This window comes from Cardiocondyla obscurior, linkage group LG25 (genome assembly GCF_019399895.1).
Source record: "Cardiocondyla obscurior isolate alpha-2009 linkage group LG25, Cobs3.1, whole genome shotgun sequence".
NCBI lineage: Eukaryota > Metazoa > Arthropoda > Insecta > Hymenoptera > Formicidae > Cardiocondyla > Cardiocondyla obscurior.
In genome coordinates this window covers 2,975,130-3,002,371 of record NC_091888.1, presented here as the reverse complement: position 1 = coordinate 3,002,371, position 27,242 = coordinate 2,975,130, and the positions used below count along the sequence as shown (strand labels likewise).

The 27,242-nt window shown below is 40.3% G+C and overlaps 2 protein-coding genes across 4 annotated transcripts in view; one reads left to right on the top strand and one right to left on the bottom strand.

The window, feature by feature from the left end:
* LOC139111866 (fatty acid synthase-like) overlaps positions 1-27,242 on the bottom strand; it is a 297,920-nt gene that overhangs the window by 20,785 nt on the left and 249,893 nt on the right. For all 3 annotated transcript variants that reach the window (XM_070672437.1, XM_070672436.1, XM_070672435.1), the window contains one exon: positions 14,468-14,943. In XM_070672437.1, coding sequence (XP_070528538.1) covers positions 14,468-14,943 — 476 coding nt within the window. The remainder of the gene's footprint in view (positions 1-14,467; positions 14,944-27,242) is intronic.
* LOC139111867 (uncharacterized) lies at positions 1,463-3,666 on the top strand. The gene has a single exon (XM_070672438.1). It carries the CDS (start codon positions 1,615-1,617, stop codon positions 2,548-2,550), a length of 936 nt encoding a protein of 311 aa, XP_070528539.1. The 5' UTR covers positions 1,463-1,614; the 3' UTR covers positions 2,551-3,666.

Sequence of the window (27,242 nt, the reverse complement as noted above, 5' to 3'; positions counted from 1 at the left end):
GGGAGCGCCCGAGTCTTGGAGGTAGCGGTATCGAAGGCCGGGTGAGCCCGGTCGAGGACAGGCTCGGGAGCGCCCGAGTTCTGGAGGTTCGGATGCTGGAGTGCTCTCCAGCGAGGAAAAGGTGCCTCGTCCGCGCTTGAGGCGGTTTATATACCCGTGAGCCCGAGAGTGGGGGACCTCCCACTCCCGAGCGGTCGGTGGCGGTGCGCGGTGTGGGCGGTTGGGCGGCCCACGTTACTAGCCGCGGTGGCTCGCGCTACACGCTGCGGGCGGTTGGGTGGCCCGCGATATTTAAGTAATTGACGGTGGCCGCGCGATTTTCTCTGGGCGATCGGTGGTGGTCGCGGCGCGGGGTCTGAGTTTCTAGTTTAGTGGCTTAGGGCCACACATTGTAAAAAGACATTTAAAAAAGACGGTATTTCAAATTGTCTTTTTCAAGACAGAAAACATAATTTTAAATTGTCTTTTTCAAGACAGAAAACATAATTTTAAATTGTCTTTTTCAAGACAGAAAACAGAATTTTAAATTGTCTTTCTCAAGACAGAAAACAGAATTTTAAAATGTCTTTTTCAAGACAGAAAATGGAATTTTAAATTGTCTTTCTCAAGACAGAAAACAGAATTTTAAATTGTCTTTCTCAAGACAGAAAACAGAATTTTAAATTGTCTTTCTCAAGACATTATTTATTTGTCAAAAAATTATTACGAAAATTAATTACAATCAACGTAAAATTATATATTTATAATATCAGTAGCACGGGTGTTTAATTTCGGTTATCATTAGTCGCGAAAATCTTAAAGTATACGCTATAATTCGTACTTTTGCGATCTATCTCTATCTCTGCGCGCCCGTATAAACACGAACGCGTGCAAGCGAGAGATCGGAGGTGCACCTCTAACAGTTTCGCACCGTCCTCCCATGCGTTCTTTCTCGAGATATTATTTATATATTTGTCGAAAAATTATCGCGAAAATAAATTACACGCAACGTAGAATTATATATTTAATAACATTAGTAACACGGGTCTTCAATTTCGGTTGTCATTATCGCGAAATGTCTTGAAGTATATGCTAGAATTAATAGCGTACTCTTGCGATCTATTTCTATCCTTGCGCGCCCGTATAAACACGAACGCGTGCAAGCGAGAGAACGAAGGTGCGCCTATAACTTTTTCTTAGCGACCACTCATGCGTTCTCTCTCAAACGCACGGGTTGCGAGCGGGAGAGAGCATGAGAACGCCTCCCACCAAATTTTCCCCCGTCCTCTCGCTTCTCTCGGCGCTTCACGGCTCACGTACGCGCTCCGCGGTGTGGCCTGACGCACACCACGCTAGCTCACGCACGTTAGCTGCCGTCGCCGCAGAGCGTCAGGCCATTATTGCCGGTCAGTGTACAAGTTGTAGAGTATATATATTACACCAGCAGAAAGAGAAGAAGACACATTTGAATCTGAAGAATGCATTATTGATGATGAAAATAAAACGATCGGTTTTCATTACAAAAGACAAGCTATTGAATTTTGGAAAAGCGGAAAAAAGACACGTCGAACTTTAAGTAGTCTACAAAACCGTTTTCACAAAGTTAAATCGTTATAACAACTACATAGATAAGAAATGAGTATAGAGAAAGGTGAAACAAATGCAGACAAATTTGCAGTTATAACGGAATATGTACTGCAAAAGTTTGAAGAAGCTTGTGATAGAAAAACTATTATACATGATATGAATTTAAGATTATGGGCCTTGAAAGCAAAGGATCAAGTGGATTTACCTGAATTTAAGGCAAGTAAATGGTGGATTTGGAAATTTAAGAATGTACATAGAATTGTTTCCCGTAAGATAAAAACATTCAAGACGCGAGTTACGCTTGAAAGTATAGAAAATGTACGAGATATCGCAGAATCGTTTGTTTCAAACGTAAAATCTAGCATTTCAGTTATTGGAGTTGAATTTTATAATGCAGATGAGAGTGGCTTCAACCTTGAAATACATTCTGGGCGAACATTGGCGAAAATAGGAATAAAAACAGTTGAAGCAACGGTTCAATCAGTATCTGCTACGACACACAGTTACACTATAATGCCGATTATTTCAGCAAGTGGAAGTCTTCTTTCACCATTATACTTGGTTTTAAAGGAATCTACTGGAACATTTGGTCCAAGAGTGAAAGAATTTCTTTTCCGTCTAGTTAACATCTATATTCATGCATCGAAATCAGGGAAACTTACATCTGAACATTTTAAAACTTGGTTTAGCGAAGTGTACCTACCGAGTACTGGTCGTAAAAGCATGCTACTACTTGACTCGTGGACGGGACACTGTCCAAGCCAGTTACAGCAATTGATTCCAAAAGAAAAAGAAGTACAATTTGCAACCATCCTAAAAAAGACGACAGGTATGATTCAACTTTTAGATGTGTTTGGATTCCGGATTTGGAAAAATTTTGTACGCACATTTTCAAATAATGTAATTTTCCAAGAGAGAGATGTCAATTTGCATTCCCGTAATGAAATAATAAAGTTGCAATCACTAACGCACAATCAGTGTTAGCGCGACCAGTCCGCGTTTGTGGCAATAAATTGCCGGTGGATGAGGGCAATTCTTAGGTTTAAAAAATACAGTCGCGTCCAATGTAGCTGCGTTTTGCGCAACCCGTCTTTAATTCTCTCAAGGGTGGAGAGATCGGCACGACCGATCAACCAACCGGTTACAGACGATTGTATGAAGATGTTCGATAAAGAGACAACTCTTTCTTTGTGCTATCGCGTACCAAAGCTGGTTTAAATAAACTACGACAAGTTCTATGCACGATCGTTTTCTTGGCGGTTCTGGTCGCGCGTCAAATTACTTCCTTTTTATATATCGCTCGCACAAAGAATTACAAATTTTCCCTTTCCTAAATTTCGTTCGTTACAATTTTGTATTTCCTTTGTCTTGTCTGGCCGAACGGTTACAAGTTCAAGGCTGATGCTGTTATGTTTTTTATTATCGCGACCGCTATCTTTTATTTTTATCGCCGTGTTTTTAATTTTCTCTATAGCGTTTACTCCTTCTTGTCACAATTTTCGCATTATTTCGGTCCTTACTATTATAACATTTCTTTAGTTTTCAATGGTCGAAATTAAAAAAATGCATTGAAGTATCAAATCTCCAACAGTTCGTTTTTTATAATTCCTACAATGGTGTTTGTGTGATACTTGTAATTTGAAATGTCGTTGCTAACATATTAATTACGTTTGCAATATTGAACGATGTCATATTAAAGAAAATTCTATCCAGAAAAGATCACAAACTTTTCAATATAATAATGACAAATAGCTGTCTTAAGTGAAACTGGGAATAATATTTCCGACATATTTTAACATATCAAGAGACGCAATAAAACTCATTTTTATTAAATAACTTGATATCATTTTTGTTTGCAATAATGTAATATTGTGTTATTCATGTGATAAATAAAAGAGTGAAAACTTCCACATCAAGTTAATCAGAAAGTTTGACAAGGTTATCGACACAACCTGACTCCGTTTCTTTTTTATTGTTATTTCTCGTTATTCGACAGATCAAGCAAAGTTCACATTTACTTTCAATTTCATAATCAGTCACTTGAATTGGAGCACGAACAAAAAAGTTTTATATTAAAGATGAATTATTGCACACAAAGTTTTACAATGTTGAATATTTAAAGATTCTCTAACTTTTTTTGATAGAAATCTTATTATTATTATTGAGCGTATTACCCTGATTAAATTTTTGTTTTTATAATAATAAGCTTTACGCATGTAGAGTAACAAATAAATTAAAAAATTTTTAGCTGCGGCTTAAAAATAATTCTTACGGAAATAAAGTATTTTCATATGAAGAGGTTTTTCACTTTCCTCCATACAACTCGGAAACTATTGAAGATATCAAAAGTTTTATACAAAGTTTTATGGTAAAAACACCTCCGTTTAACTGCAATAATAGAATTAAAAAAAAATTTTTTTTTGTAATTTTATAAACAATTTTGTTAAAAAATGTTTTTTATCTAATTCTGTCACTGCAGTAAAGTATAGTTGTTTTTACTGTAAAACTTTTGTATAAAACTTTTTTTGATATCTTAAATAGTTTTCGAGTTATATCGAAAAAAGCAAATAACTCTTTTATTTGTAAGGAGTGGTTTCACCCCTTTAAAGTAAAATTTAGCACAAACAAAAAATAGTTTTGTGTTACGGAGGAACTACTCTACATGCACACAAAGTTTCATATTTTTTTAATTTTCGGGTTGCTTAACCTTCTTTGTCAGTTAAATACTTAGAAATAATTCTAGATGCCAAGCTAAACTAAAAGCTTTAACTAGAGAATAAAAACAAAATCTACATATTTTTATAGAAATCTAGAAGAGCACTAAGAAAAAGTTGAAGACAAAAGCCCAATGTAGTCATGTAAATATATAAGGCCATACTGATACTTAATATTAGCTATATCTCACGTCCTTATTTTAAAGGTTGTTTTAAGTACAGTTTATTTGGTTTTAAACCAATTATAGAATCGTATTATCGTCTCAAGACATTGTTTAAGATAATCTTGAAATAAAAAGTAACTATGAATACTGGTCTATAATGAGACATTAATCCCAGTAAAGTTTTAAGACGAGCATACACATGGTTCCAAAGTTTTAAAAAAGTGATAGTGATATTTTCTCTTAATTCATCACTTTTCACATTTTTACAGGGATTAATATCGACCCATCATTTCAAAAATAGGAAAAAAACAACAATTTTTGCCGTCATTGATGGAAAAAAGCATAAAATTTTGGTTTAATATTTCTGGCGCCGTCGCGTCGCGCAACCGATACGAAATATCCGGCGTGCAATTTCACTAACAATGAAATAGTCTCAAATTTTTACTGCGTGCCTTATCTTGGGCCTGGCGTTAACAAACATTTATGAAAATCGAGCCGTTGGGTTCTCCGAGCGACGGGAACCCCCGGAGATAATATTAAGAACAAACGATCTCGCAGCAGATTCCTTCCATTTTTCCAAGCCAGAGTCAGTCTAACTACGTTAGTTCGACGACTAGTATCGCAGGCGTAAATCTGCTTAAGCTTATCGCGACTGTATTCAATAAAAATAGCATCAAGGAGTGACAAACAGTTTTCTTTATTCAGACCAAATTATATCCTAGCACTCGCGTTTTCGTGTTCGCAGTAACAGTCACTCTTTATAATAAGCGAAAAGTTTGACAGAAATATCGGTTAATTAAAGAATGTGTGCGTTTTTTGATCTCGTTAACGCGATCTATCTCTAAAGAAAAAAAATTAACTAGTACACATAAATGTACCTTTATTTTAGGCGCCTCTAAGTGTGTGCTTAGAATACGAAAATGAGAAAAGCGTGAGTGGAAGTATAAAAAATATATAATTGAGAAGAAGAGGATATTATTACGTAAATTTAAAAATAAAATTAAGAATAAATTTAAGTATTGTATTGTAAAATTTTGTAACTCCAAAGGGAACAATAAATATTTATCTATTTAATAAAGGAAAACCAAATGACGTTACAAGTGAGAATTATCTGATTTCTTATGCAAATAGGATGCAATTATTACCAATAAAAATTGATAATTGTTTAATTCGTATGTACACTGACCGGCAATAATGGCCTGACGCTCTGCGGCGACGGCAGCTAACGTGCGTGAGCTAGCGTGGTGTGCGTCAGGCCACGCGCGTGAGCCGTGAAGCGCCGAGAGAAGCGAGAGGACGGGGGAAAATTTGGTGGGAGGCGTTCTCATGCTCTCTCCCGCTCGCAACCCGTGCGTTTGAGAGAGAACGCATGAGTGGTCGCTAAGAAAAAGTTATAGGCGCACCTTCGTTCTCTCGCTTGCACGCGTTCGTGTTTATACGGGCGCGCAAGGATAGAAATAGATCGCAAGAGTACGCTATTAATTCTAGCATATACTTCAAGACATTTCGCGATAATCACAACCGAAATTGAAGACCCGTGTTACTAATGTTATTAAATATATAATTCTACGTTGCGTATAATTTATTTTCGCGATAATTTTTCGACAAATATATAAATAATATCTCGAGAAAGAACGCATGGGAGGACGGTGCGAAACTGTTAGAGGTGCACCTTCGATCTCTCGCTTGCACGCGTTCTTGTTTATATGGGCGCGCAGAGATAAAGATAGATCGTAAAAGTACGAATTATAGCTTTAAGATTTTCGCGACTAATGATAATCGAAATTAAATACCCGTGCTACTGATATTATAAATATATAATTTTACGTTGCGTGTAATTAATTTTCGTAATCATTTTTTGACAAATAAATAATGCCTTGAGAAAGACAATTTAAAATTCTGTTTTATGTCTTGAGAAAGACAATTTAAAATTCTGTTTTCTGTCTTGAAAAAGACAATTTAAAATTATGTTTTCTGTCTTGAAAAAGACAATTTAAAATTATGTTTTCTGTCTTGAGAAAGACAATTTAAAATTCTGTTTTCTGTCTTGAAAAAGACAATTTAAAATTATGTTTTCTGTCTTGAAAAAGACAATTTAAAATTATGTTTTCTGTCTTGAAAAAGACAATTTAAAATTCTGTTTTCTGTCTTGAAAAAGACAATTTAAAATTATGTTTTCTGTCTTGAAAAAGACAATTTGAAATACCGTTTTCTGTCTTTAAAAATAAGAAGTTGCATTATGCACACAAAGCCGTCTAATTGTGTTACGTTCCTGTCGCGATTTTCACTTGTTATCGTCGCGAGTATGTTGCTTTTTCTTCGAGCATCACTTTTCGTGGTGTCGTAGCAGTGCGCGGATATATCATCGAATAGTTTTTTGTGAATAATGGCTCCAATCTTATGCTCTGAGATACGAGGTCGCATCATCGGACAGTGGCAGGCCGGAAAATCAGTAGCAGAAATTGCTGCTGATATTCCGTGTTCTGTTCAAGCTGTTCGACGATGGATACGACGATACAATGAGGGCGGAGATCATGCTTTGCATGATCATCGCACTCATAATCGTCGTCCTCGTAACACCAGAGTAGAAGAGGACGAGGCACTCGTCGCTGCTGTTGTGGATCGTCCTTTTGGCACCGTCCAAGAGGCGATCAACAGAGCGGACGTCGCGGTATCAGACAGGACCGCCCGGCGACGTTTAAACGAAGCCGGATATCATTGTCATCGTCCAGCCCATAAAATCCCGTTGACTCCCGATCATCGGGATCAACGGGTCGCGTTTGCTTTAGAAAATCTGGTGACGAGCCGTGCGGAGTGGGAAGCGACGATATGGACCGATGAAAAGGTTTTCGTATCGTGCGCTGATCACAGGCCGCACGTATGGCGTCCAAGAGATCAACGGTTGGATCCAAACCATGTTGTGCCTCTTCACCGAAGTGGGAGGATTTCATGTGCTATGTGGAGGTGGATATCTGGCACTGCAATCGGAGAATTGGTGCACATTCCAACGCGAATGAACTCGACAGAGTATATTCACATACTGGAAGAAGTTCTTTTTCCTTCAGTACGCGCAATATATTCTGAAGAGGATATGCCAATTATCCGATTGGTGCAAGATAATTCCGCTGTGCACACATCACATGAAACGCAAGCGTGGTTTCGGAATCATCCGGAGATCCGCTTGATTGACTGGCCAGCTCGTTCACCAGATCTGAATGTAATAAAAAATGTCTGGGCGCAGATGGTTCTGCAATGGGAACCACGAAGGGAAAGGACGACGGCAGCGTTAGTTGATCACGCGATAAAAGTTTGGGAGGGTCTTCGGGCTCGACCAGATTTTCTCGCGAACTTGATGAGTTCGATACCTAATCGACTCAATCAAGTGATCGAGCGGTCCGGTTACTGGACCGATTATTAATTCGATGATCCGCAGAGCTTCGCCCACAAAATGGCCCTTTTCAGGGCCAACAAAACTCTCATACGACGAACATTCTTTAAGATTTATTAAATTGTTTTTTTAAAGACAGCGCTATTTTAAATTGTCTTTTTTAAGACAGAAAACGGTATTTCAAATTGTCTTTTTAAAGACAGAAAACGGTATTTCAAATTGTCTTTTTCAAGACAGAAAACATAATTTTAAATTGTCTTTTTCAAGACAGAAAACATAATTTTAAATTGTCTTTTTCAAGACAGAAAACAGAATTTTAAATTGTCTTTTTCAAGACAGAAAACATAATTTTAAATTGTCTTTTTCAAGACAGAAAACATAATTTTTAATTGTCTTTTTCAAGACAGAAAACAGAATTTTAAATTGTCTTTCTCAAGACAGAAAACATAATTTTAAATTGTCTTTTTCAAGACAGAAAACATAATTTTAAATTGTCTTTTTCAAGACAGAAAACAGAATTTTAAATTGTCTTTCTCAAGACATAAAACAGAATTTTAAATTGTCTTTCTCAAGGCATTATTTATTTGTCAAAAAATGATTACGAAAATTAATTACACGCAACGTAAAATTATATATTTATAATATCAGTAGCACGGGTATTTAATTTCGATTATCATTAGTCGCGAAAATCTTAAAGCTATAATTCGTACTTTTACGATCTATCTTTATCTCTGCGCGCCCATATAAACAAGAACGCGTGCAAGCGAGAGATCGAAGGTGCACCTCTAACAGTTTCGCACCGTCCTCCCATGCGTTCTTTCTCGAGATATTATTTATATATTTGTCGAAAAATTATCGCGAAAATAAATTATACGCAACGTAGAATTATATATTTAATAACATTAGTAACACGGGTCTTCAATTTCGGTTGTGATTATCGCGAAATGTCTTGAAGTATATGCTAGAATTAATAGCGTACTCTTGCGATCTATTTCTATCCTTGCGCGCCCGTATAAACACGAACGCGTGCAAGCGAGAGAACGAAGGTGCGCCTATAACTTTTTCTTAGCGACCACTCATGCGTTCTCTCTCAAACGCACGGGTTGCGAGCGGGAGAGAGCATGAGAACGCCTCCCACCAAATTTTCCCCCGTCCTCTCGCTTCTCTCGGCGCTTCACGGCTCACGTACGCGCTCCGCGGTGTGGCCTGACGCACACCACGCTAGCTCACGCACGTTAGCTGCCGTCGCCGCAGAGCGTCAGGCCATTATTGCCGGTCAGTGTACGCGTAGAGTAAACCTGTAAACTTTTTATTCATCGTGTGTAAATGTTGCAACTATCTATTTCACTTCGCGATTGTATTTTGTCGCGAGACGTGCTTTTGTTTTGCGCGCGATGCAACAATTATCTACGTATTACTTAATTAAACTTTGCCAGTACTATTTACATATTCAGATCAGTATACAAGGTATCCGCGATCAAGTAAAGAAGTTTTTAATAGTAGGTAATTTAACGGTAGGTAGATTGAGATGCTGGCCAGCGCGTTGAGCTGATTTTTTATTGACAGCCACCTCGAGCTGACCGTGGCTGGTAAAGGATCATCTCAGCCGAGCTTGAGTATCCAGAGCTCTTGTAGTAAGACCTTGGCTCTGATAACTACCGGTGAGATAAATCCCAGAGGATCAAATATCTGAGCCACTTTAGATAATACGAAGTGTTTTGTGAGTTGTTCCGACAGTAAACCGAATTTAGATGCAAACATAAATTGGTCTTTATAAGGCATCCATTTCAATCCGAGGAGCTTGGTTTCGCAGTCATCAGGTAAAACCGTTGCTGCTGATGAGTTCTGCCCGCAATCAGCTGACGCTGATGAAGACCTTGCTGCAACCATTAGGTTGCAGCAGAGATGTTGGCAAGCAGCTGATTGTCAGAAGCATGTCATTTTGCAAGCGGAAAACCACCTGCATTGCATAAGCCGAGCATATTACGAGGTATGTCTGTCAACTGTGAGATTGTGTCCGCTCCACCAAAGATGTCATCAACATAACGGCCATTCTTAATCGATAGCACATCAAGAAGAAATAGCTGCCCTCGTCGTCAACTAACTGAAGAAAAACTCTAATAACAAGAAAAGAAGCTGTTCTGGTACCGTAGGTGACAATGATGAAATGAAATGGGATCTCATTGAGTTGATCGTCGACTTAAAGAATGCGTTGGAGATCCCATTCTTCCTGGTGTACTTGAATTTGTCGATACATCTTTGTGATGTCTGTTGAGAAAAGAACATGGTGATGGCAAATCTAGATGAGCACATCCAAGATGTTTGGTAGCAAGTTTGCTCCAATGTGCATAATATCATTCACTAATTTGCCTGATAATGATGGACTTAAACCGTTGAATACCACTCTGAGCTTTGTCATTGAGTTATCTGGTTTTAGCACTTTACGATGAGACAAATAATACGGAAAAAAAGCAGATGAAACGTCAGATAAAACCTCACCCTAAACTCTTAACCTTTTTGACACCGAAGTGTCATGTGCCAGGTTATCCAGGTAGTTGGATTTACCATCCGCCACTCTCTGCCCGAGGTCCTCATACTCTCAATTTCCGGTATAATTAGCTGTGGTGAGCATCCTTGCTCTGGCGACGAAATAGTCTCCTCAAACAATTTAAAGCTGTCTGTTTTGAGTGGTCTAAAACTGATGGTAAATGCGTAAGTGGAATTCGCACAATATATCTTCCTGAGGAGTCCCGAGTATGTGTTGATTGAAAATGAGCTTCACATTCCTCTTTCATGACGGTGAGCGTTGGCTGAGTAGCCAACGGCAGTTCTTCTTGAAGCCAAAATTTAGTAAGCAGATCTTGAAGAACATCTTCTCTTTGAATTGTTGTCTGATAAGCATAGACAGATGATGAGCTGGTTACGTTGACCGGTTCGAGAATTATCTATTCAAAAACTGACAGTTGAACAATGAATGACATTGGAGCACTTTTGATAATTTGAAGCTTAATTATTTTGTCATAATGATCCGCTCCTATGATGATATCAATTGTCCGAGGATGGCAATAGTCCGAATCAGCGAGGCACAACTTGTCAAGATGCGACCAATGATGTTTTGGTACCTTGACAGGTGGAATCAAGGTAGTGACCTTCTTAAGAATATGAGCATCAATCTTGACTGTGTTTGATGAATGAGAGACCTTAAACGTTCAGTTGAACGTAACCATGAGTTTGAGATGATTTTGCACCTCCAATGCTTTTGATAGTAATTGCTGATGGTTAACGAGAAATGTTGAGCTGGCAGATGAACTGTTCTGATACAAAAGTAAGTTCTGAACCAGAATCAATAAGCATATGTGCTGAATAAGCGATCAATTTTGTTGTGGCTTGTGCAAGAGCTGTTCCGAGTAACGTTGCCTTGAAGTGAATCTAAGCTGGTCCGGTGTCAACGACTGCACCTTCACTCCATTGAGCTGACGTTGAAAGTGTCAAACGAGCTGTTCCAGAAGATGAGCTGGCTTGGCCGGGATTGTGCAGCATTGTATGATGCTTGCCGTTGCACGTTTTGCAGGTCTACGATGATCTGCAGACCTTGACGCTGTACCGCCTCAGGCAGTTAAAGCACAGACGGTTCTGTTTTGCCACCGTTCTTCGAGCCGCCGGGACTAATTGTCTGAACCGTTTACAGGCAACGATGAAGTGTGAACCCTTACAATGGTCACACAAATGAGCTGTAGCTCCATAAGAGAAGGCCGTTGTCCGTGAGGTTGAGCTGGCCCTTCGTTCTGCCGCCTTGAGTAGCACCTTCTTGGGCGTCATCACTGGCAACGGTGGTTTTGTCGTCTCGATTTGGAACAAGAAAAATTAAAACCGGAAAACGCCGCACGTAGCGCGGATAATAGACAAATTACCGGTCCGTGACGCGGTGCCACCATGACAATTGGCAGCCACCATTATAATTACGCGCGACACCAAAAGAAACGCGCGGTCTTGACGAGCGATCCGATAAATCGCAAACACATCGTTGTCTTGAACTGCGTAATAGCAGTATATTAATAAAAAATATTAGGTGTATGTACATATAAGTTTCCGCCGTTTGATCATAGTTGGCGCCACCAGTAAGTTTCGGTTAAAATTGTTATTTAAAACGTTGTTGTAAGATTGAACACCTATTAACAAATTAATCTTGACATATTAGTTAATTTTTATCAGAATAGTTTATTCTTTTGTGTGCGAAAATATCAAGTTTTGAACTAAATAAGCGTCATTTGCGGAAACTATTAATTTTTTTCTTCAATTTGAAGAAATCTGCAGCTGAGGCGCATTGACTGCTTATAAAAGCATACGGTAAGGCTGCCTTAAGTGAAAGAAGTTGTCGTGAGTGGTTTCAGAAGTTCAAGAACGGTGATTTTAACATCAAAGACAAAGAACGTAGCGGAAGGCCGAAAGTGTACGACGACGCGGAATTGGAAAAATTACTAAATGAAGATTCGTGTCAAACGCAAGAAGAACTTGAACTTACATTAAAAGTGACTCAACAAGCAGTTTCACATCGGTTGAAATCATTGGGAATAATTCAAAAACAAGGACATTGGGTTCCGTATGAACTGACGCCTGTCAAGACTTATCGGCAAACACTTAATTAAGAAGTTTTACCCCAGCCGCCATATTCGCCAGACATTGCTCTATCTGATTTCCATTTGTATCGATCGATGGCGCATGGTTTGTCTGAACAGCACTTCACATCGTATAAAAATACGAAAAATTGGATCGATTCATGGATAAATTCAAAAAGTAAAGAATTTCTCCGACGCGGAATCCGTATGCTGCCTGTAAGATGGTAAAAAGTAGTGTCAAACGACGGACAATACTTCGATTAAAACACAGGTACCGTTTTTTTTGTAACAAATGCCCAATTTTTTAAAAAAAACGGCGGAAATTTAATTGTACACCTAATATAATTGCTCTTTGCACACAAAATTAAAAAAAAAATAACAATGTAGGCTTTCGTGATATAATTTGTCCAGGATCCGGCGAAATAATCAGAACACTGAGAGATCTGGTAAACGATCAATTTATTCAGAGAGAGAGCCCCGATCCGCACGGGGCCGGTCTTTTTATCTTTTCTCCCGACGCTCCTACTTTTTCTATGTCGCCAATAGCGTCGTCTAATTATTTTGTTCGAACCTTTAACGTATTTTGGTCGTGTCGTCGACCCCGCGAACGGCCGTGAGTCTTTATTATTTAGCTGCTTTTTATAACAACACGCGCGCGGTCACAGCAACAATCTATTTATACCGCGAGTCGCCGATCTCGCTTCGTCCTAACTTAAAATATAAAATAATGCCTACAACAATAAATATAAAAAATAAAAATATACCGAATAGGATCGAACCGTCGATCTTAAATGTATTCAGATTACCAGTCCTGCTGTTCGTCGTTGCGCCATAGAAAATTGTTAATAGATTATTATACGCTACAGCTATCTCTATTGCAATAGAATACCAACAGTCTAGAAGAAGATGAAGAAACGGATTGATGGATGAATAGATGAATAAGATTTTTGAAAATAATAATTCTTTAACATTTTTTTATTTTTTGTATAGGTCACTTATTTTCAAATTGGCTTTGCAAAATTACAATTGGTTTAACAGAATTAACTATGCTTATTTTAGTGCATTAGAAGCTGGTCAGATTAAAATAAAAAAAATGCAAGAAAAATATTTTAATTACTAACGTTTTCATTAGCAGCGTTTTTAGTTGTAGGCCTGCGCCACTTTTTCCATTTGTCGCTTAACACTCTAACGGCAACAGCATATAGCATTCTTCTTTCCCTTCTAGCCTAGCGCGTTATGTATTACTGCTCGCGTTGTGGAGAGAGAACACGTTCTTGCCGGTAACAGCAATTGTTAGTAAACCGTTATAAATACAAGATCGGCAGTGACTGGAATTTACATAAATTTGTTAACCGGACTTCGCGGTGAAGTATTTCTTTTAATCTTATCAAGTCAAGACGGTGCAGTATAAATTAATAGCACGAGATTACCAACGTGCAACATAGTGTTCTCCAATTGTGTCATCTGTCATAAGATGTAACAACTAATCTTGGACATAATTCAAAACATCCTTACCATAAAATATTGATATAAAACATGCTGACACATACACGGATGTTTAAATCGTAAAAAGAATTAAATTTTTTAAGCTTTTAATCGTAATTTGAAGTGTCGTTTTCTTTGATATTGAATGCATTGAACATTAATATCAATTTGTGCGCCTAACCAACATAACCTGTATAGGAAACAAATATTTTGTAGGCAATTGTAATTTATAAAACTTTTTCGCATTTTTTATCTCAATCTGACCAGTCTTCAATGCATTATAACATGTACTTTATCTGTGTAAAAGAATTTTTAATTTTGTAAAGCCAATTTGAAAATTATTTTATTCTTGTGATAGATGGTAAAACAAGTAGGTTTAGCTTTCTCTTACAACTGTTGCAAAGTGATACTTGACTTTTCGTCTTACATTTTTAGCATTTATCTACAGTTTGTGGATTTGATACTTTGTTTAGACCATACTGTATATAAATTATAAAAAATAATACAAATTTGAAATAATTTGAAACATTTTACCGGCAACAAGTAAGCGGCGGACTTCATCACTGAATAACATTCGGTGGGAATATTAAGTGCATTATGTTGTAAACATGTTACAGAAGAATTAAATCGTGATGCTAAAGGCATATATACAGCTGCACATCCTTCAATTCCAGGTAAAAGAAATATATGGTTTTGATGCACCTCTGCTTTGGTATTAAGTTCTATAGCAATGTCTGGAACAAAGTCTGAATCTTTTATTTTTCGGATTATTATGTTTAAACCTTCCAAATTATTTGTATTAGTTTTAATTGTAGTGTGTATTTTTTCTTGTTCAGTTGTTATTGACATTTGTCGAAGTTTAGAAAAAGTTAAAGTTCTAATGTCTTCTGTTGTCAGAAATGTATCAAATTCTCTTTCTAATGTTTGTTTAATTTCTACTGCCATCATCGAATCCATACCTATTTCGGCCAATGGAATATTTGGAGGAATGACGTTTATGTTCTTCATTCCTATATTAATGCAAATAAAATTATAAAATATAATTGTAAAATAAATTTTTTGTTATTGTATTTAATCTCATATAATTACAACAACTGTTTACAATAAGTGTATAACTTACATTTAAAAAAATCAATGTAAAATACATAGTGTCTTGTATGAAATGACAAATATTCCGAGATTAGATCAAACTTATGAAAATAAATAAGAAAGTCTCATACTATTTTTAATTATTTTTATTATAAATCAAAATATAAATTTTTTTAACTTGCAAATAAAACGAATAAAAGCATTCCAATAGAAGTGATTGATACATTAGAAGTATAAATATTGATACAGGTATTATTGTGGCAATAAACTCCGAGATTCAAAACGCTTTCACACTTACGCGACAGTGATCGTGCGCCATTAAAAAATTTTTTGTTTGCTGAATGACTTTGGCACTTTGTTATTTACCGTTGTGTTGAAATTATGAATACGTGATTAATAAGTGCAGAAAAAAAGAGGTGTTATTGTTGTCGGCGTTAGTGAAAGATGAAAATAACAGCAAGTAATATATTTAAATTTGATGCCAATTTGGTCTCATATTTTACCTTTTTTCTGATATTTTAACAATCTGTGTTACTAAAATTATATAACATTTGTCGATTTCTCACGGCTTCTATAAATTTTTTTGTGTTAATTTATTCACACGCTGTATTGCTATTTTTCTCACTGGAGGTTAACAATTGAAATTGTACTTGCAGCATTTACCAAAAATATCACCGCAATCAACAGATTTATTGCAAAAATATGCTGCACATATTTTCGCAATTGTGGCGATTTTTTGCTTTTACACTTTTATCATGTCAACCATTATTATCATGTGATCACTTCTATTGGCGTGTTTTTATTTGCTCAGTTATACAAATTGTTTTAAATTTATATTACTGTAAATTATAAATTAATGCTATAATAATGTAATAGGTTTATTGAGAATGTAAGCGACATCAAAGTTCATATAGCACTCTTCTTACTATCAAACCAAATAGGTGTCAGATAATTATACGAAGAACCATTGTGCAATTAAAAAAAGCTTGATTGCGAATAATCGCTGGTGTCTGTTGTTCAGTCGAGTCTTTTTTGGTTTAGTATGTTAATAATAAAACCAAGTTATTAAACAATAATTTTTTATTAGCGTTCCACTACAATCACGGAATTAATTTCTTAACACATATTTCAATTATTGATAGATTGTTGCGCAATGGATTACGACTTTGATCATCGAACGCGATACCGACGTGCTGTGTTTCTTTTTGCTTAATTTCCGTTCCGTTTTTACTGTGCGGTGGTGCCTCAAGTACTGATTACTCTGATGAACTATTTTGGATTTTTGCAAAAATGTGCTTTTATCTCATTTGACACTCATAATCTATTGTGAATCACATTTAGACTTTCAATGTACGACGTCATTCTAAACTCACAAGGAAAATTAGGCAACCCAAAAATAAAAAAAAACATGATACTTTCTAGGCATGTAGAGTAGTTCATCTGTAACACAAAACTATTTTTTGTTTGTGCTAAATTTCACTTTAAAGGGGCGAAACCACCCCTTACAAATAGAAGGGTTTTTTGTTTTTTTCGATATAACTTTAAAACTATTTAAAATATCAAAAAAAGTTTTATACGAAAGTTTTATAGTGAAAACAACTATATTTAACTGCAGTAACAGAATTAGATAAAAAAAATTTTGTAACAAAATTGTTTATAAAATTACAAAAAAAAATTTGTTTCTAATTCTATTATTGCAGTTAAATAAAGATGTTTCTACCATAAAACTTTTGTATAAAACTTTTTTGATATCTTCAATAGTTTCCGAGTTGTATGGAGGAAAGTGAAAAATCTCTACATATGAAAATACTTTATTTCCGTAAGAATTATTTTTGAGCCGCAACTAAAAATTTTTAATTTATTTGTTACTCTATATGCGTAAAGCTTCTCATTATAAGAACGACTTAATCAGGTTAATACTCTTAATAATAATAATAAGATTTCCACCAAAAAAAGTTAGAGAATCTTTAAATATTCAACATTGTGAAACTTTGTGTGCAATAATTTGTGGAATGGATGCTTTTATACGCTGTGCATGGTGTGATGAATATTTATATTTTTAACATTTTTATGAAGAATACCATTATTGTACTAATTATAATCCGTAATTTTTAACACATCTACCGTTTTACACTTGAACATTCCTTACAATGTATAATTATGAAACGCATGTACAAACAGTAAATGTAAACGTTTCAAGTACGTACAAATAATCTGTTTACATAAATAAAAAACAATGCAAATTTATAGAAATTATAATTTAAACATGGTTACATTTTTATACAAATTTCCTCATTAATATTTAAAGAGTCAAAAATCAAAAACATCCGCATCAAGTTAATCGGAAAATTTAACAAGGTTATTGACACAACCTGACTCCATTTCATTTTTGTTGTTATTTCTCGTCATTCGACAGATCAAGCAAAGTTCACATTTACTTTCAATTTCATAATCAGTCACTCGAATTGGAGCACGAACAAATAAGTTTTATATTAAAGATGAATTATTGCACACAAAGTTTCACAATGTTGAATATTTAAAGATTCTCTAACTTTTTTTGATGGAAATCTTATTATTATTATTGAGCGTACTACCCTAATTAAATTTTTGTTTTTATAATAATAAGCTTTACGCATGTAGAGTAACAAATAAATTAAAAAATTTTTAGCTGCGGCTTAAAAATAATTCTTACGAAAATAAAGTATTTTCATATGTAGAGATTTTTCACTTTCCTCCATACAACTCGGAAACTATTGAAGATATCAAAAAAGTTTTATACAAAAGTTTTATGGAAGAAACACCTCCGTTTAACTGCAATAATAGAATTAAAAAAGAAATTTTTTTTTGTAATTTTATAAACAATTTTGTTAAAAAATTTTTTTTATCTAATTCTGTTACTGCAGTAAAGTATAGTTGTTTTTACTGTAAAACTTTTGTATAAAACTTTTTTTGATATCTTAAATAGTTTTCGAGTTATATCGAAAAAAGCAAATAACCCTTTTATTTGTAAGGAGTGGTTTCACCCCTTTAAAGTAAAATTTAGCACAAACAAAAAATAGTTTTGTGTTACGGAGGAACTACTCTACATGCACACAAAGTTTCATATTTTTTTTAATTTTTGGGTTGCCTAACCTTTTTTGTTAGGGAAACTTCGCCGCCGTGGAATTGTGGACGTCACGTGATCGGACATTGCGCCGGCCCATTGCCGTTAGTGTTAGTGCGTGTTAGCGTTAGCGAAGAAAATACGGATTAGGTCGAATATTTCCATTGTAAATATAGGTCTTTATTCTAAGTTTTCTTGTTATTTTCGGTCGGTGATCGTCATAGAATGTATAATTCGTGCGGCGTACAGCGAGTGTTCATAGTTAAGTTGGGTTATCTTTAGTCACAAAATCCGTTTCTTGTAATTAAAAGTTTATTTAGTCGGGTGTACAAAAAGTGCATTATGGCACATTTGTGAAAGTTTCTTATATTTTTGTTTTGGTAATTCTTTTGATTAAATATTCTTATCAAATATACGGTTCCGTATAATTGTACGGTAGAGTCGTGGGGTTTTTCCCCAAATAAATATTTGTTAAAGTTTTTTTAATTTTATAAGAAAATTGATTAAATTTCTGCACAATTACTTTGCCCGTTAATGAGATGTGTTAATCTCGCTCTGCCTAAAATCTAACACTCGCGTAATAGAGAGCGTTAGGTCTCGCTACGCGTACACTTGACGCTAGACACTACCATGACTCTTGATCCTTCTCTACCGCTCGAACCTCGTTGAAGTGTTGAGCCTACACGGACATAGCTTCCGCTTCAGTGTGTACGTAGACATCGTTTGCAACATATCTTCACTATTCCCCTATCATGCTGCAAACATGCTGCATGCCTCTTTTAGTTGGCATCGTTGGGAGGAAGTCAGAACGACGAGAGCTGAAAGTGCTTAAAATTGGAAGGATACCCTCCTGAGAACACCGGGAGTAGCAGAGATGATAGGATCACTTCGCACTAAATACTGCTCGGTACGAGCTAACAGTGTAACTAAGCTCAGACGCCACGTTAGGATTTCGATTGGCACGCGATAATTGCGCCAAACGATGAGTTACCAAAAAGACCTCAAAAGGCAGGTTTCCAGGAAAAACTAGCTGCAACATCGCGCGCAAAAAACGTGCAAGATTTCACGCGTGCACGCTGTTAGTGCGTGATCCTGGATTTTACTCGAGTGGACCCGAGCTTTGCGGCACTGTGACTTCTTGTAAACGTGTAACACGGTAATTTCCGGTCCGGAGAGCTCGTCGGAGACCAGGGCACGAGTATAAAGAAAACTGAGACTTAGGTTAATCGAAAATAAAGAATTTATTAATGAAAGAACGAAAGAATATTTAGTTGAAATAGTATACTTAATCTACGAAAGAAAGATATTTACAGAAATGAACTTAAGAATAAACTGTCACGAAAACGGCTATCTGCCGTGAGCTGGATTCCCAGAGATTGTTAGTGCGGGTCGCTTTCGGTCTTATCCTAGGTAACAGACCGCGTCGGTTATACAGGACTCCGAGGATTACAGAACGGGCCGCTCGGGCCGTGTCGGGCGCACGGGCTTTGCGTTCGCGAGTCGGCGGCGCGGAATACAAACCAGACCGTGAGGGCCGTGTCGGACGCACAGGTTTCGCGTTCGCGAGTCGACGGCGCGGATTACAAACCAGGCCGTGAGGGCCGTGTCGGGCGCACAGGTTTCGCGTTCGCGAGTCGGCGGCGCGGATTACAAACCAGGCCGTGAGGGCCGTGTCGGACGCACAGGTTTCGCGTTCGCGAGTCGGCGGCGCCGCGACTTAATTCAATCGTGCGTCGGAATATCAGGGCCGTGTTGGCGCGGGGATGCGAGAGAGAGTCGGGAGCGCCCGAGTCTCGGAGAGGTCGGTGTCGGGGATGGCCGGGAGCGCCCGGTCAAAGGAAGGCTCGGGAGCGCCCGAGTCTCGGAGATGTCGGTGTCGAGGACGGCCGGGAGCGCCCGGTCGAAAAAAGGCTCGGGAGCGCCCGAGTCTCGGAGATGTCGGTGTCGAGGACGGCCGGGAGCGCCCGGTCGAAGGAAGGCTCGGGAGCGCCCGAGTCTCGGAGATGTCGGTGTCGAGGATGGCCGGGAGCGCCCGGTCGAAGGAAGGCTCGGGAGCGCCCGAGTCTCGGAGATGTCGGTGTCGAGGATGGCCGGGAGCGCCCGGTCAAAGGAAGGCTCGGGAGCGCCCGAGTCTCGGAGATGTCGGTGTCGAGGATGGCCGGGAGCGCCCGGTCAAGGGGAGGCTCGGGAGCGCCCGAGTCTCGGAGATGGCGGTGTCGAGGACGGCCGGGAGCGCCCGGTCGAAGGAAGGCTCGGGAGTGCCCGAGTCTCGGAGGTGCCGGTGTCGAGGACGGCCGGGAGCGCCCGGTCGAAGGAAGGCTCGGGAGCGCCCGAGTCGTCAAGAGCGAAGTCGGTTTCAGAGGCCGGGTGAGCCCGGTCGAGGAAGTCTTGGGAGCGCCCAAGACCTGGAGGATCGGATGCCGGGGTGCTCCCCAGCGCGGAATAAGGTGCCTCGCCTGCGCTCGAGGCGGCTTATATACCCGTGTGCCCGGGAGTGGGGGCTCCCACTCCCGAACGGTCGGGTGGCGGTGCGCGGTGTGGGCGGTTGGGCGGCCCATGTTGATCGTTGCGAAGGGTCCGCGCTACTCGCCGCGGGCGGCTGGTCGGCCCGTGCTTAATTTAATTTAATTTAATTATGGACGGGACCGCGCGATTACTTTGGGCGAACGGTGGTGGTCGCGGCGCGGGATCTGAAATGTTCGTCGTGGCTTTCAGCCACAAACGCTTTTTTCGGCCCCAGTCGGATTGTAAACTTTTGACCGGGTTGTGCTTCGGAGCATTCGCTAGCGCGTTTGCGTGCTTATAAACGTGCGCTTGTTCTTCTTGTACACGTGCTGTTGCTTCACTTATGTATGCGCGTGCACTTGCTTATCTCGTGTGCGTGTTTTCCCGTCGAGCACGTTTTGTTCATTTGTGCAACTGTCTGTAACAGACTTTTTCGTGCCACAGTCTCAAGCGTTCCGTTCGCCAGATCGTAACAGTCCTGAGCCATGTCTGTATCCCGGATGCAATAAAGTGAGTTCAATTGGTTTGAATTTGTTCATTCTTCTCGCACGACAGCGAACAACCTTTTCTAAAGGTAGTCAAAATATATAAACCGTAAACGCTATACAATAAACTTAAACAATTTTTAACATAACAACATCGTAGTATTAGTTGATTTGTGTCTGCCTCATGAACATATTCTAAATTCAAAATGTCAGTATACAAGCCAAATTTTCGTCATTTTCGAAAAGTTTTAATTTTCTGCTTTAATATGAAAAAATCTGCGGCTGAGACTCATCGAATGCTCTCAAATACATATGGTAAGGCCGCTATCAGTGAAAGAACATGCCGAAAGCAGAGAGCCCAACTCGATTATGTGGTACATCACGCGCTCAAATTCAAAGGCACGTTCGTGTGAAGCTAGCGCTTCAAGTAGTATCGGATACTAAATTAAAATGGACATATTTCTTTATTTTATTTTTCTGCGCTGGAGGATTTGTAACAGCACAAATACCTTCAAATTTACCATCAACGTTTTTGATCGTGAATTGACAATTAAGATGTTTCTATCAGCTGAATTAGCAGCACTAGTTTAAACATTGTCCTTTTTTCTTTGTATTAAATAGAATTGGATATAATATTAGTAGAGTAATTATACTTAAAAATTTATTTATACTTTTTAGTATTATTATCTATTAAATAACAATATTAAAATTATTGTTATACAATATTCTGTAATAAATTATTTAAATAAAGATCATATATAAAATTGTGATAAAACTATATTACAATAATTATAATATTATTTTCAATGAAGTTGATTAATATAACTTATAGTCGAAGTGGGTTTATGTATAATTTTATATACAGAGTAGTCAAAAAGTATCGGACCCTACTAATATATTTAGTTAAGATCATTTTAGAATTAAATGTCCAATAAAGTTGTATGGTTTTAAGTGGGGAGTAAAATAATGACCTTGACTTTAACCTTGAGATTGAATTTGCAATTTATTTGGAGATTAATTTATAACGATGCACCGGGGCAGTGCACTGTTCCGGCCGAACAACAACCGGACGCCGGACCGAAAAACTGTCTGGCGGATACCCGAAACGCAGTGCGCCCTAAAACATATTTTTAATATTTTCCACACGTTGCAAATAATAACGGCGATGCCCCGACCGTAGTTCCGTGGCTAAGTCCGAAGTGCGGACTTAGCTGAATTGCTCCAAACGCCGCCGAACGCGCTGACGGCACCGAGGTCTATTGTTTTCGACCGCGCCGCAACCGAAGCTTTGGCGCCGCGATCAGGAGCCGCTCCGGCCCCGCTGAGCTCCGGAACCCGGCCATTATCTTTTTTTGATATAAAAGGGCGATGCCGGAGTTCAGTGGGACCGTCCTCGATCTGCTTGCCTCGTGCAAGGATCTGTTCGGAACTGGTCGTAAAAACGAGCCAACACCGAGATAAAGTGATCTCAGCCTCGACCAGGAGATCTTAGAGCTCGATCCACCTTAAAGGTATTTAGATGGTTTGAACCGCCGGCAAAGACCAACTCGAGGGGTGGAGTAGTCTCTGCCTTTTCCGAGAATTTTCGGTCTTTGATCACCGGTACTCAAGCCTACCATCGATTTTCCCTCGCACCGTCGCAAACACCATGGTGGAGTGCACTCTGCCTCAGTCGAGAAATCTCGGTTGCACGATGCCTTGCCGGTGCATCCGCTCCCAACGAACAACACGCGTAATCTTAATAACATCATTTCGAGTATACCCGCGTATATACATTGCTTGTTGCGTCTGCCGGCTTTTAATTGTAGCAATCTGTGTTAATTGGCATTTACCTGTCAAAGTTGTAAACGTCGTCGTTCGTCTCTAATACGCGATTATACACGTTTTACTTATAAGTTTCGTTACGTTCTCGCGTATTTTGTATTATTTGTCTGTTGAGAAGCTTTTCGAAATTGTATCCATTTTTGTAAAAAAGTCGGCACTTGCGACCATCGCTGCTTAACTGCGTATCCGTGCGCCCCGCATTGTTCCTGCGATCGTCTCGCTAGCGTATGTATGTTTCTCGCGATCGCCTATCCGGCGTTCGTGTATTTCTCGCGTCACTCGCGGTTTATACCTATGTCACGGTGCGCCGTGACATAGGTATAAACCGTTTGTGCTTCGCGACCACACATATTTGTAATCTGTATTTCTTTTTATTACTTAGAATAAATTATTGGTTTGTTAATTCACAACCCATCTTGATGCATCTATGGACCTAAAATCGATCGAACCCTGACATTTCCGTCAAGCAACCCGGGCAGAGCTCGCTAGACTGACATGCAGTCGCGAGCAAAATTAGATTGTTTCAAACTTTAAAATCTTAAAAGGAAATCCTAACATTTTATCGCAGATTCTAATTTATAATTGAAAAGTATATAACTTTTGTCTGAAAATTTTTTTTGACAAATGTTATCTTATGTCTTTAAAATGTTCTTAAAACTAATCCGGAAAATTGTTTTTAGAACACAAGTAAAATTTATAAAAAAATCTGTCAAACAAATGTAAGATGGTATAAAATAATTTGGTTGAACGGAGGAAATAATAAATGATTATTGAAAAATATGGCTGTACTTCCGAAAGGCCCCCATAAGCTAAGGAGCTGATTTTTTTTTAACATACTATATTAGGTATAATATAGCTAAATATAAAATATTGATTGCGGCAATTTAGCAGAGGCTAGGTAAAAAAAAAACCATAAAACTGATTCTTCTTATATCTTTGTAAATAAAGGAAATCTTGAAAAATGTTTCAAACAAAATCAGTAGTTTTTACAAAAATAACATTTTTGGTCCTATAAATTTTTACCGTACAACTAATAGTTTTCAAAAAAATGCTAAATGTAAAATATTGACCCCGGCAATTCTGCGCGTAAACGGCGACTTTCCAAGTGATAAAGATCCACGCGTATCAATTTTAATGAGTTGGGTTCGGTTAGTTTTTACAGTTGGGATCCTCCAAGAAACAGCGTGCTAAGCGCGCCAAGCAGGGGGCGGACAAGATGGCGGAGCGTCCGGAGAAGTTCGATCTTGGCCCTATAAACGGCTAAGACGGTTCTCCTCCAGAGGAATTTAAATCACGCCCGCCAGGCGCAGGACTTATTCATGCAAAGCCTGGCGGAGCGTGGTTGTGGGATTGGGATTGTCGCGGAGCCATGCTCCGTCTCGCCCCAGCATCCAAGCTGGGCTGGGGACATTTCAGGTTCCGTGGCAATCACATGGACGTCGCACACCCACCCATGTACAACAATAACATCCGGGAATGGGTGGGTGGCGATAAAATGGGAAGGTCCCATCATAATAGGGGTTTATTTGTCCCCGGTCCTCAATCTCGCCACTTGTGAAGCAAGACTCGAAAAGATTGGAAACTTTATCAGGGCCCGGCATTTCCTACCGATTCTCCTGGGGGATGATTTTAATGCTAAATCCCCGGATTGGGGATGCCCCCAACGAGATCGGCGAGGGAGACTCATGGAGGAATGGGCAGCTGCACTCGGCCTCCTCCTGGTCAATGAAAGAGCCGAAAGTACCTGCGTGGCGTGGCGGGGCAAGTCCATTGTGGACATTACGTGGGCAACACCATTTGCCCGTGGACTCGTCGGGCAATGAAGGATATTGACAGGCTGCGAGACATTACCTGACCATGTGTATATAACCATGAGTCTGTCCGCAGTCCGATAGCGCCCCCCCCCCCGACCCCCGTCTTCCAGGGAGGCATGTCGAAGGAGGCGGTAGGCACTACGCCTGTTAGATAGGGACCTCCTCACAGCTACGCTGAAAGGGGTCACCTGGTCCACCGACCTGCCCAAGAGTGACGTGCTGGAAGACGTGGAGTGTCTCTGCAACGCTCTGTCGGACGCATGCGACACCGCCATGCCACGAACAGCAGGACGCCCCTTTAAAGAGGCGTATTAGTGGACCGAAAAGATAGCGGCTTTACGCCACTCCTCCGTCTAAGCCCGGCGGGCGTTCCTCCGCGCCAGACAGCGTCGGAACGAATCCGCCGAAGCAGTTGCGGCCGACTATGCCTTTTATAGTGAGGCACTCCGGGCCCTTAAAACGGCAATACGCCAAGAAAAAGGAGCTGCGTGGTACGCGTTAATGGAGATAATAGAGGAGGACCCCTGAGGGCGCCCGTATAAAATCGTCACTGGACGATTGCGCCCCAGGAGTTTTCCCGTGACGAAGTCCCTCGACTCTGCCGTGGTCGAGGAGGTAGTAGCGTCGCTCTTTCCCCAAGAAACGGGAGAACGTATCCGGCAGGGGCCCGAGCCTATGGGTTTTCCCTGCCCGGGATGAAGCGACGCCAACCACGGTGTGGTCTAGGAAAAGTTGGCTCAGGCTATTAAGAAAGTCCGGAGGAATAAGACCCCGGGACCAGATGGGGTCCCGTGTGAGATTTTTTGCCTGTCCTCCAGAGTCCTGGGCCAAAGGCTCTGTCGCGTTTACACGCGGTTCCTGAAAGAGGGGGTATTCCCCCCTGTGTGGAAAACGGCTTCCCTCGTCCTTATTACCAAGGACGGGAAGCCACCGGGACAGTTATCCTCGTATCGACCGATATGCCTCCTGGATGAGGTAGGCAAACTCTTCGAGCGAATAATCGCCGGCTGCCTTATCCGGGAAACAACACAGGGGGGAATGGCGCAACAAGAGGCGCAGTATGGATTCCGCGAGAGAAAATCGACGATGGACGCAATTATGTCACTCAGGTTCCTCGCGGAATCCGTAAGGGAGAAGGACATGGTGTTGTTGGCGGTGTCACGAGACATCGCAAACGCTTTCAACACCCTTCCGTGGCGAGAAATTAAAGAGGCTCTTGAGTATTTCGGGGTCTCCTCATCCCTGCGCCGGGTTGTGAGCCAGTACCTGGATCAAAGGCGCCTGTCTTATGTTAATAGGAATGGGCGCCTCGTGGAGAAGGCTGTCGAGCGCGGAGTTTTGCAGGAGTCAGTCTTAGGCCCCTTGCTGTGAAACCTCGCATTTGACAAGGTACTTAGGACGGCAATCCCCCTGGGCTGCAAAGTCATCTGCTATGCAGATGATACTTTGATAGTAGCCCGGGGGGTCGATTGGGAAGAGGCCCACGCTCTGGCGCTGGTAGCCACCGATGTGGTGGTGTCAACGATATCCGGGCTGGAGTTGAAAATGGCGCCTCATAAAACGGAGGCAATGTATTTCTACGATGTCTCCTGGGGGCGCCCTCCCTCAGCCTGGATTGTTATAGACGGAGTTCCCGTCCAGATAGGGCCAAATATTAAATATTTAGGCCTCACGCTGGACGGGACGTGGACATTTGGGGACCATTTTAAAAATATGGTCCCCAGGATGGATACGGCAGCCATTACACTTGGCCGCCTTATGCCAAACTTGTGCGGTTTTCTTCTGGGCTTCAGGAGATTGTACGCGGCGGTCGTTATGACGGGCGTTCCGCGTTTAGATATTGAGGCCAAGTTCTACGTCGAACGTTATCGGCGTAGGACTGAAATGGCCAGGCAAGGGGGAGCTAAGCCCCCCGCCGCAGCGTTGGCCAAACTCCACCTGCAGAGCCGGCGCCAGATCATGGGCCAATGGGGCAGACGCCACCTGACACCTGACGCCCATAGAATGAGGGTGATTGATGCTGTCCGTCCACACTTTAAACAGTGGATGGATGGCGTCATTACCGAAAGAGGAGGACTGCCCTTCAGAGCGGCGCAGGTGGTCACCGGACATGGTGCGTTCGGTGACTACCTGTGCCGCATAGGTAGGAGTCGCACTCCTAAATGTTGGGAGTTCGACAAGCCGGGACTCGGCCGATCATACGTTGGCCGAGTACCCGGCATTTGACGGAGAAAGAATCGCCCTTAGGGCGGCCATAGGTATAGACCTCTCCCTTCCGGCCGTTGTTAAGGCCATAACAGAGGGAGAGGTCGAGAGGAAAACGTTCTCCTTCTTTTGTGAGGTAGTTATCTTGCAGAAGAAGGAGAATGAGAGGATCTGGCGCGGCGAAATCGCGCCGGACCCTCAGCAGGCGGGCGAGAGCAGGCAAGACGGCGAATCCGCCGCGCCCGCCGGGGGACTCCGGCGCATTTGCGTATGTGACCTTAAGG

What these genes read in the sequence shown, in the direction of transcription:
- LOC139111867 (XM_070672438.1), top strand. Translation starts at nt 1,615, where the DNA reads ATGAGTATAGAGAAAGGTGAAACAAATGCAGACAAATTTGCAGTTATA.